Genomic DNA, 10,922 nt, shown 5'->3' with positions numbered 1-10,922 from the left:
ACAAACGACGAAGCTCCATGTGAAGAAGCAGGAAGTGGAAGACTTCATGTAAAAAACATGGATAAAATTAAACCCTGAGAAGTTCGATCCTTGTTACAGGTGTGATGTTGTGCTCAGCCGACCAATCAGAGTTTTGCAGGTGTGATTAAGAGCAGGTACAGTCTTCCCATGTAGCTAGCTGCCTAGCTACATCCATCCGTGAAAAACAGGGAGAGAAAAATATCAGCTCTCATGGCGTCAGTTCAGGAGCCACGTTTGAAGACCGTCGAAGGCTCCTTCAAGTGCGTCCTTCTTTCCCTGCGTCATGAAGGCTCCGATCTATCCCAAGATTCATTGCGCTCAGTTCAACAGCTAACGGTTCAACTGTTAAGACCAAGACACTTAAGGAAGGTACGCCCACTTCTGGACCCTCTCCTGTGGGAGGAGTCAGAGGGTTGTTCAGGTGGGAGGAGTCACTGACGTGTTTTATGTCGTAAAGTAAAATGTCAAAATGTCTGGAGCTTGTGTTTCACCACAGATTTTTTATTTCAGTCATTAAACAAAAAACATTCAAAAACCCCAGAGACTTCTGGACATGGGAACAGGAAGTGCTAACATGCTAACATGCTAACAGGTATTTCCAGACACAGGATTGTTTTCGGCTTATTTGGTTTAGTTGGAGGAAACAGAAGAGTGAGTCTGACGTGTGTGTGTGTTGAGCTGCTGGTTGAACATGTGGTGAACACACCTGAGACCTGAGGTGAGATGATGTCACCGGAACAAGTACCTGGAGCTGAAGATCTGGGTGAACAGTCTGTGAATCCTTTGGTTATTTATTTATTTATTTATTTTTTGGCAGATTCATAAAAACTTTAGTGATTTGATTCAGGACTTTGTTGGTGACAAAAAAAACCAACAGCTTAGCACTCTAGCACCTTACCAAGCTAATGCTAATGCTAACGGACGCTTTGCTGAAGATGTTTGAGGCTCTTGCGTCTGTTTTTTCTCGTGTTTCACTTTCTTTATTTCCTGGTTGGTTGTGAAGTCACTTCACGTCTCAGTCATGATGTGTTTACATTTATATTTTTATTATTTATTTATTAATTGATCTTATTTTCTTATTATTATACATTATCACACATGATATATTGTTGCAATTGTGTTGATTTTATCTGTTTTTTATTTGTGATGAATTTTCAACTGGAACCGTTTTGGGGGAAATAAAGAGTACAGGCCAGACGGGGCCCCGACCCCTGAGGGCCCCTTCACACACCAGAACCACAGCTGGGAATCTTTCTTTTCTGCAAATGTAGAATTAGGGGAAAAACCCGACTCCTGTCTCTGCAGGAGATGAGCTTAACGCAAGAAGAAGAAGAAAACATGTTTTTGATTTTATGTAACACAAAATAAAATGTCTTAGCCAAAGATTTAAGTTTTAATCTGAAATAAAAACGTGTAATTTACAATATTATCTCAGGAACAGTCGCTCAGACCTTTGAAATCCAGTTTCCAGGTTTGTGATTTGTGTTTTAAATAAAGTTAAATTCAGGAAGTTTCCTTCTGTGATGCTCTGATGCTGTAATATTGTAGTAAAACTGGAAAAATCCTGACGGTTTTTTTTCCTCCTGATTTTGCTGCAAATTAACTCACTTCAACACATCGACAGGTCTGATAAAGTCTCTCTCTCTTCAAAGTGTCGTATTCAGGAAACTGTCCGAGGTCAAAGATCCTGCTGCTGCTTCCTCACTGAAAAACAGCCGTGAAAAAAAATGAAATAAATACATTTTCCCTCTGAGTCAGTGGAAGATTTTTTTTTTTTTTTTATTGATTAGAAACCTGGAAGACGGAGTTCACTCACCTCCAGAGGCTGATGACATTCATCTTCACACTCTGATGTAAAACAGGAGACGGAGCCTTTGAAAGGGAAGAAAGACGACGTTTCCCTGCGAAGATGAAAAAGAGACAAAGATTCCTCTCCTTTGTGCGCACTGTATTTCTAATTTACAGCTGTTTTCTCTCAGAACTCATAATGTCTCATGTTTTTAATTCACCCAGACTGAAGCAGAGACAACTGGGAGGTCCAGGTTCTGTGGTGGTTGGGTCCCATGGAGGTCTGTGGCTTTATGGAAGAGGAAAATAAAGAAAAGTGAAATGTTGAAGAGCTCGACGACGAGTTCACATGCAAATGATGGACTTTTTAAACCTGGACAAGCCACATCTGAGGAAAACGTGAATAAAACCAGAATTATCTGAAAATAAAGGAGGTGAAAATATGAAAGAAGCCGAAGCTTTAGAGAAACTGAGGTCGGAGTGAAGGTGTTTAAGACTGAAGAGGAAATAGAGCAAACTACTGCAATTATCTTATAAATAAAACCAGAACATTTTAAAATGGTGGAAACAGACTCACCCAGTTTATTAAAACCCACATTCACAATAGATCAATAAGTAAAATATGAGTCAGAGGATCAAGTCAGAGTGTAGGAGGGAAAAAAACATCTGAAAGTTACTGGAAGAATAAAAACATTCAAACTTCCAGAAACATTAATACGTTCAGTGACTCGTTTAAAACACCCGACGTGTCTGAAGTAAAACACGTCATACGAGTTCAGACAGTTCAATGAAATGGAGATAAATGAATCTGTTGAGCAACACACACACACACACACACACACACACACACACACACACACACACACACACACACACACACACACACACACACACACACACACACACACACACACACACACACACACACACACACACACCTCCCTGTAAAGTAATTAACTAAACTATTATTGACACTTAGAAACATTATAGTGAGTTTAAACGTCAGTATTAATGAAGCAGCTAATTCTTTATTAATTAAAGCTACTTGTTATAAATCTGTTATTAATTAACTCTCAGCTCGTTATAAACCACAAACACAGTGAGAATATCTTACTGAAGTTTCACAGACGCTGCGTAAAGTCTGTAACGTTGTAGTGATCACATCAGAAACACGACGTCTAGAAACGTCAGATATTAGAGGAACAATATTTTCACATCAGAAGACTTAATGAATGAATATGAATCTCATGATGTTAGGACTTTATTTCCTCCCAGAGAACAACAGCAACAGAGGAAACACGTGAGGCCTCTAATGTTGTTTTCAATGTAATTAATTCACTAAACTAAACTAAACTAAACTAAAACTAAAACTAAACTAAACTAAAACTAAAACTAAAACTAAAACTAAACTAAACTAAACTGAATAAACTAAACTCCTTCCAGAAACATTAGAGGCAATAAAGTTCCTACGGAAATATTATAATAATATTATTAAAGATATTATAACAATAAAAATGTCTCAGTTCATCTCTTAATAAACCGCTGTCAGGATTAATTCCAGCTGTTCTAAACATCTGTAAACACCTTCAGGTCACTGCGGACTTTCCGCTCCTTCTGGATCCCACCGGGGTTACCTGTCCTCTGGCCTGCAGCGGCATGAGACCCCGGTCTGGTCCCGGTCTGGTCCCGGTCTGGTCCCGGTCCGCCTGCTGTCCGGTCCCTCTTGGAGCTGAACGGTTCACCGGGGAGCCTCGTTTTTAATCTGCCGCCGGAAAACTACAACAGAGGACGCGAAGTGACGTGTTAGCGCAGGTCAGCAGGTGATTGGCTGAACTGATCTGGACTGATCTGGACTGATCTGGACTGGACTACAGCTACAGGTCTAAAGGTGGATTATTGCTCATTAATGATGAGCCTGCGCGGGTTAAATCAGTTATTAAAAAAGTTAAATTAAAAGTTCTCAAAACTCTCTGCAGGGAAAGATAATTAAGCTTCTTAAACTAATAATTCAAGTCAGAAATCTGCAATAAAGGTCAACGTCATAATTCTGTTTAATTTCAATAAATCTCAAATTAACTTAAACATGAGTTAGAATTAAACAGAAAATAAAAGAAACTTAAAACTAGAATAAATGAATCATTACAAAGCATCTGTTACCAATTAAAACTGAAATTAATTAATTCAGATTAAAGATTTTCAAACATTATAAAGTGCCAGTAATAAATACAAGACAGTGAAATATTTCCTGTTGTGTTCAAGTGATTTAATGTTATAAATAATTATTAAATGAATGAGTGGAAATAAAAACAGAAATTCACTGTAAGAAAAAAAAGTATAAGAACAGAAAAATTTAAAATGAAATGTTTAATTTATCTTCAGGTTTGAATCTTTTAGTTTGACGCAGCAGTTTTTATTTATCTGAACTTTATCATCTGCAACAAGAAAAGACAGTCAGTGAATTTTTAAAGGCGGGAAAGGAAACATGATGATCCCGAGTTAATTTGATGAGAACAACTTTGACACTGAGCTTTACCTGCCGCTGTTTGACTGACACCGAACAGGAAACGGATTTAACAACTTCACATGTCTCATCACCGGAAATGTCAGTTTTCCGTGTGGAAGAAGCTGCGGAAACGAAATTACTCTTGAACTTTTTGAAGACTAAATATAAATCTGCCGTTTAGATCCATTCCGGAGTGACCGGGAAAACAGACCTGCGCACGAGGAGCCACAGCTGCAGGTGGAGATGTTCGCAGTTAGAGGAACATCTGGAAAACCTGCATGAAGTGAAACATGATGAAAGACTGAGGTTACACCTGAGAGCCCAGGTGAAATAAAATCTCATTAAACCAACTTTTATATTGATCGGAGGTGATTTCCAGCTGATAGGTGATCGATGAAAGCTCCGACAGTCATGGCCATAATTAAAGTTATTATTACTAACTACTGAATGTATAGGATGTATATGTGACAGTGTGGTGACATGAAAGGCTTAGAGGTATCTGGACTTTGTGACGTCATCCCTTTCTTATTTGGGTCAAACTTTCTAAACCAAACAGCGGCGGCGGCAGAAAATAGGTCCAAACCATTTTCTCCACTTACCTCTGTAATGTCAATTGCCATTGTTGGCGGCCGTGTCCGCGTCGCTCCGCCCCTAAATGTGTCGGAGTCTGAGTCCGGCGGGATAAGGGCAACTCCTCTCCTCCTGCTGCCGATCAGCTGGACTTCTTCCCAGGGAGACACAAGAAGCAAGAAGCCGGAGGGAGGGAGGGGGACGCAGGCAGAGCCGCCGGACAAACCCCAGCACATCCAGTGAAAAGGCAGCAGCAGCGGAGCAGAGGGCACGGGGGTGGCCGCACCATGTCCTTGAGCCCAAAGCACTCCACTCCCTTCTCAGTCACAGACATTTTGAGCCCGATGGAGGACAGCTACCGGAGGTTTGGAGGTATGGATCCCACCGCGGGGAGCCTCGGGTCCCCGCTGGGCGCCTACCGGCAGCAGCAGGTCTCTCAGCCCGGTATGCAGCATCAGCAGCAGCCGCTGCAGCAGCAGCAGCAGCAGCATCATCAGCCGCCTCATCTCCACCACCATCACCATCATCACCACCATCACCACCTGTCCTCCTCTTCATCCTCATCCTCCTCCTCTTCCTCAGCCTCGGCCACCGCAGCAGCCGCCACACTGGGACCCGGCGGGCCCTACCATGTGCCCCACGGGGTGCCACAGTTCTCCGGGGCCGTCGGCGGGTTCTGCAACGGCGGCATCGGGAACGTTGGAGACCTGCCGTCCTACCAGGAGACGGTGAGGAGCGGAGGAGCTGCGGCGGCGTGGTACAGCAACCCGGAGCCCAGATACCCGACAAGTAAGATCCAAGTTCAGACGCAAGTTTTTCTTTTAGAGAAAACTTTGTTGAAGAGAGAAAATGTGAAGTGGAGAGTCCCGACTGCTGCATTTACACCACGGAAAAATGACTGCAACATTTAAGGTGTTTATCTCCAACTGTAGATTTTAATGGATCTAATCATTGAAGTGACCATTATCCTCCTCTTTAAATCAGGTCTTAATCTCTGGATTCACTACAGTCACTTTTAAGTTTCAAAGTTTATAATTATCTAAATGTCTGCAGCACAAAAACGCAACTTTATAATAAAAAAAAAAAAGAAGAAAATTTTAATCACCATAAGGACCAAGGTTTTACAGTCCTCCTCTGACCTCAACTCATTTAAAATTTTAAATCTTTGAATTTACATTCATGTCTGTTATTTCAATAAATACATATATTACAATATTATATATAACATTATTTTTAATTTGATTTGATTTAAATGAATTCATCTTTGAGAATGATAAATTAAAATGTGTTCAGTTAAATTCTTTTTTTTTGTCAAACATTAATTATTTCCCCTCTAAGTTTCCAGATTCATGGGCCCCTCCGCCGGGATGAACATGTCCGGGATGGTGGGCAGTCTGGCCGGGATGGACCCCACCGCCAAGTCCATGGTGACGCTGCACGCGGCACCGCGCAGGAAGCGGCGGGTGCTCTTCTCTCAGGCGCAGGTGTACGAGCTGGAGCGGCGCTTCAAGCAGCAGAAATACCTGTCTGCCCCGGAGCGGGAGCACCTGGCCGGACTGATCCACCTCACCCCGAACCAAGTCAAGATCTGGTTCCAGAACCACCGCTACAAACTGAAGCGGCAGGCCAAGGACAAGGCCGCGCAGCAGCTGCAGCAGGACGGAAGCGGAGGGGGAGGCGGCCTGTGCGCAACGAACCGCCGCTCCTCCTCCGTGTCCCCGGTCCTCTCCAAGAACGGTAAGAGCTGCCGGTCCGACTCCGACGGCTCCAACCAGGCCGGGAACCGACAGCGCAGTTCGGGGGAGGCCATGACGGCGACCCCGCAGCAGCAGCAGCAGCAGCAGCAGCAGCAGCAGCAGCAGGTGAACCAACTGTCCTCTACGGACGACCTGGAGGATTTGTCTCCTAGTCCGCCGATGGGGCTGCACGGTCAGATCAACATGACGCAAACGGACGCGGCGCTCATCGAGTACACCAACAGCATGATCGGCTCTAATTTACTGTACGGGAGGACTTGGTAGGGACACCGGGAGGAGGACAGGCGGGATCGGGCCTGTGGGGGATCATTCCCGGGTTGGATTGTTTGGAGAACCGGATGGAGGACAAGCACCAGATCCGTTTCCTTTCCGTGCGTAAAGTTCTGGTTCCTTCACGCACACAGGGACTCAAAGGACACTCAGTGGTTTTGAGCAACACGGTGCAAAAATAAACTGTATATTAGAGCTTTGAAACTGGTCTGAATGTTGATAATTATTATTTTCTCACTTCAAAAACTCAACATTTGTTTTTCTCTCTGTTTTTGAAAATGTCGCTGTTGCCGAAACTAAACCAGAAAAATCTAATTAGAGGAGATGAGGACGAGGCGCAGCCACTGGGCTTCACTTTCATTTCTACAACTAATTTAATTATTGCAGGTTTATATCAGAAGTTAAATCTAAGTGAAGCAATAGAGACCGGTTTAAAAAAATAAGCATTTATCCCGGGAGGAGCTGCAGCAGAGAAATATTTTCACCGAGAGTTAAGTCATTAAATATTCTTTGTTACAGCTGATTTGAATTTGTTTCCAATATTGAATAAATGATATTTTCATTTTGAACATTTTAACGTTTTTATTGTGCAGCCTGAAGAAAATATTTGATAGATTTTTGTGTTTTTTTTAAATGGTAACAAATATTTGCTATAATTTACAGCAGAGCAGAAACTCATGCGGTGTGGATACATGGACATAAACCGTGGTTTGCAGCGTAATTTTAGCACTTGAACGCACCAGAATAATCACCAGGATACGTTCAAAGCCTCAGATATCCTACAGCAAAAAACCTACTGTGAGGTTGGTTAAAATCAGGGGTTTCTTTCTTTTAAATTTAAGTGGAAATGAAAAAAATTTATTTTGAAAAATAATTTCCTTTCTAATCCTACATCAGGGTTACTCTTTTATTTTCTGTCTGAAACACATGGAGGAATTCCTCTCACAAAGAAACACAGCAGGACACTTTGTCCTTGACTCACTTGTATTTTACAGACTTCCTCTTAAAAATCACAAGTTACATAATAAGTTTGTTTGTTTTTGAGTCGGATAAAAATGAAAAAACAAAAAACTTCATTGTAAAGACAATAAAATGAAAAAAAGATGACATGTTTCTCCTAAAAATAGTCACCCCCCCCCCCACTTTTAAAGTCCAACATTAATGTAAGTTTAGTTCCAGTTGTATCTCCGGGAGGGGGGAGGGGGGGGGTAACCTCTGCCAGAGTTGTAGCCCTGAAACACAAAATGACAGATTCAGCATTAAAGAAAAACCCATTTTACAGTGATGAAATAAAACAGTTTGAATGCAGGTTTGTTTTGTAACCAGGCCTCTTTCAGACGTCACTTCATCTGTATCAGTGGGTTCATTTCCTTTTTTTTTTGTTGCAGGAAACGTTTCACATTTTCTTCTCGTGTCAAACATCATTTTTAAATCCCATAAATTTAAATCTGCACAAAGTCTTTTAACGTCAGGAAGAAAAAAATATTCAAAACTTAATTAATTAGAGTTAATTTTGCTCCTAAAGAGACAAAAAAGGAAGCGTGTTCGGTTTAATTCATGTCCAAACTTTTCTTGTTAATGTGTTGAGTGAGTTTCTGAAGCTCAGGTCTTAAAAAACAAACAACAAAAACACGAATGATTCGAACCAACAGAAACATCTTTTGTTAATGTGTTCAGAAGAAACAGCAGCAGGTTTATTAAAGGGTTGATTCAAAGAAAAAAGAAGAGGAAATAAAACTAACAAGGTTTTCTGCAGAGGTTTGTGGACGATCCACAGAAACATGGACGATGTTTCTACAAAGACGAGAGAAGAAAAAAAACGGGAAAAATAAAAAATAAAACTTGACAAAGACGTAAAAACTGATGGAGAGACGGATGAAAGAGAGAAGATCCCTTCAACGCCTCCGCACCATGTTTGACTGGTTCATGACGAAGTTTGAACAAACATCAGTCCAACTGGAACACGACCAGTTCAATGGTTTTCTTCACTGGTTTTACTGGTCACAGTGTTCGCTGCTTTTTTTTCTTCATTATTAACAAATTAAAATCTGACAAACAAAATGATTTTAGATTCTGATGCATCAGTTTCCTAAAATCAGACTTTTACTGAGACAGGAAGTCTGAAGAAAACTTTCATTTTTCTAAACAGTAAAGAATCAAACAACAGTCTGTATGTGTGTCAACAAAGAATCACGTGTTTCAGGGAAGATTTCTGCTTCAACTGAAAACTAAATATCATAAACGTTAATCCATTAGTCAACTGACAGGAAATTAATCATCAGTATGTTTTTGATAATTGATCAAATATTGAAGTTGTTTATGAAGCTAAAATGTCAAATGTGTTTTGGCTCCATCTTCTCATGTGAGGATTTGCTGAATTTATTTGTTTTATATTTTTGTAAATTGAGAATCTTTTGGTTTTTAGCTCCAGAGACTGAAGTTATTCTAAAAACATATAAACTGAAAACAAACTTGCAGTTATTTAGTCAAAAATATTTACATTGACGTGTTAATGATCAAATGTAAAACAGGATTCAAAGACGAAAAGTTCATTTTTCACAACACAAATGATGCAAAAATCCCAAAGGAAAGTTGAGTGAGGATCGAACAAATATAAACAATTATTCAAAAACATCAGCCACAAACAGCCAATCAGATTCTGCTGTTTGTGTTTCTTCCTTTAAAACTTTAACAAGTTGATTTGAATAAAAGTTTGATATTTTAGAGGAAAAGAAGCTCTGAGTTTAATTTTCTGACACGAGACGTCTCGTTCAGAAATGTTGAGCTGAAGACAGAAACTTTGGCTCCGCCCACATCTCCACCAAATAGCGAGGTGTTTTTTTATTATTATTTAAACCCACTGGCTGTGAGACCTGAGGGTAACTGACATGTTTGGTGCATTTACCTGATGCTGTTGCCCCCGGTTGTCCCTGCGGTCGTGCCAGTCGTCCCTGCGTTGATCGTAGCGCTGCTGGTAGCCGCCCGGCGCCCCTCCTCCCCGCCCGCGGTTCATGTTCTGCTGGTACGCCGACTGCTGCGACTGCATGGCCCGATCCCAACCGTGACCCCCACCTCCACCTCCACCTCCACCTCCATACTGCTGCTGCTGCTGCTGCTGCTGCTGCTGCTGCTGCTGCTGCCTGGAGACGTAAACACATCAGAGGCGTCATCTCCCGACAAAGCTCTGTGAAGCACTTTAACATGGTCTTAAATTATCACACAGATTTTAAAGGTTCCAACTCTCGGAGCTCCGGGTTGTGTTTTGGTCTGAAGTGGATGTAAAGACCTTGAAAGAAGAAGTACCAGCACTCCACATGACAAATGAGTCTGTTAATGCAGTTAAAGGATTCATCACAGAATAGGAAGCACAAAATAATACTTTTATTATCTTACATTTGTCATGTAATCACAGAGCGGAGTTAGAAATACTTCAAACGGGTTAAAAACAGGTTAATTCACAAGAAGGAGCCGCACTACAATCTGCTTCAGCCTGTTCACTCCTTCACCTCTTTATTAATTTCTGATGAATTGAAGCTTTTACAGAAATAAACGAAGCAGATTAAAGGACAGAGGGCAGCAGTAGATTTTAGGCGAACACTCCACCAGTCCTTTATTTTTATTAAACACAGAGATGAGAAGCTCCGATTCATTTACAGCTTCAAGTATTGTTTAAATATTTCTAAAATCCAATTTGTGGCTCCAATATACTTTATTAATGTTTCTCCATGTTATAAAACCTCCCAAAGTTCTGTAGCTAATGACAACAAGCAGGGAGGAAAGAACTGCATCTGAATCAATGACAACAATAATCTAATGATCTAAACTATTTTAATAATTTATTAATCGTTTCAGACATTTTTAGAGATAAATAATTCTCTGATTGTGATTTCTCCAATTTGAGGATTTTCTGCTCTTCTATTCTTTATAAGACTTTAAGTTTTGTTATCGATTAATCTGTTGATTAATCCATTAGTTGTTTGGTCAATGATTTGTCAGAAAATTGTGTGAATTTC

At 40.9% G+C, this 10,922-nt stretch overlaps 2 protein-coding genes and 1 long non-coding RNA gene across 7 annotated transcripts in view; 1 reads left to right on the top strand and 2 right to left on the bottom strand.

Annotated features, from left to right (window-relative positions):
- The window catches only part of LOC130187812 (uncharacterized), a 4,293-nt gene extending 378 nt beyond the window's left edge, over positions 1 to 3,915 (bottom strand). Inside the window, exons 1-3 of one of the 3 annotated variants that reach the window (XR_008830507.1) lie at positions 3,444 to 3,915; positions 1,838 to 2,098; positions 1,630 to 1,725 (exon numbers count right to left, since the gene is read on the bottom strand). This is a non-coding gene — a long non-coding RNA (uncharacterized LOC130187812). Of the gene's footprint in view, positions 1,726 to 1,837; positions 2,099 to 3,393 lie in introns of all 3 variants that reach the window. The other 2 variants (XR_008830506.1, XR_008830505.1) reach the window with 2 other exon arrangements.
- A 971-nt stretch (positions 3,916 to 4,886) lies between these two features.
- Positions 4,887 to 7,478, top strand: nkx2.4b (NK2 homeobox 4b). 2 transcript variants are annotated; one of them, XM_056405701.1, is made up of 3 exons: positions 4,888 to 5,326; positions 5,465 to 5,671; positions 6,221 to 7,478. In XM_056405701.1, exons 1-3 carry the CDS (start codon positions 5,170 to 5,172, stop codon positions 6,901 to 6,903), a joined length of 1,047 nt encoding a protein of 348 aa, XP_056261676.1. In that variant the 5' UTR covers positions 4,888 to 5,169; the 3' UTR covers positions 6,904 to 7,478. The 2 variants fall into 2 exon arrangements, with proteins under 2 accessions (XP_056261675.1, XP_056261676.1); XM_056405700.1 differs by having other exon boundaries at positions 4,887 to 5,671.
- Positions 7,479 to 7,802: 324 nt separating this feature from the next.
- xrn2 (5'-3' exoribonuclease 2) overlaps positions 7,803 to 10,922 on the bottom strand; it is a 37,891-nt gene continuing 34,771 nt past the window's right edge. For both annotated transcript variants that reach the window (XM_056405698.1, XM_056405699.1), the window contains 2 exons: positions 9,815 to 10,049; positions 7,803 to 8,141 (listed from right to left, as the gene is read on the bottom strand). In XM_056405698.1, coding sequence (XP_056261673.1) covers positions 8,079 to 8,141; positions 9,815 to 10,049 — 298 coding nt within the window. In that variant the 3' untranslated portion in view covers positions 7,803 to 8,078. The remainder of the gene's footprint in view (positions 8,142 to 9,814; positions 10,050 to 10,922) is intronic.

This window comes from Seriola aureovittata, chromosome 19 (assembly GCF_021018895.1).
Source record: "Seriola aureovittata isolate HTS-2021-v1 ecotype China chromosome 19, ASM2101889v1, whole genome shotgun sequence".
In the NCBI taxonomy this organism is placed as follows: domain Eukaryota; kingdom Metazoa; phylum Chordata; class Actinopteri; order Carangiformes; family Carangidae; genus Seriola; species Seriola aureovittata.
Note: the sequence above shows the minus strand (reverse complement) of the source record. Positions and strands in the feature narration are given on the sequence as shown.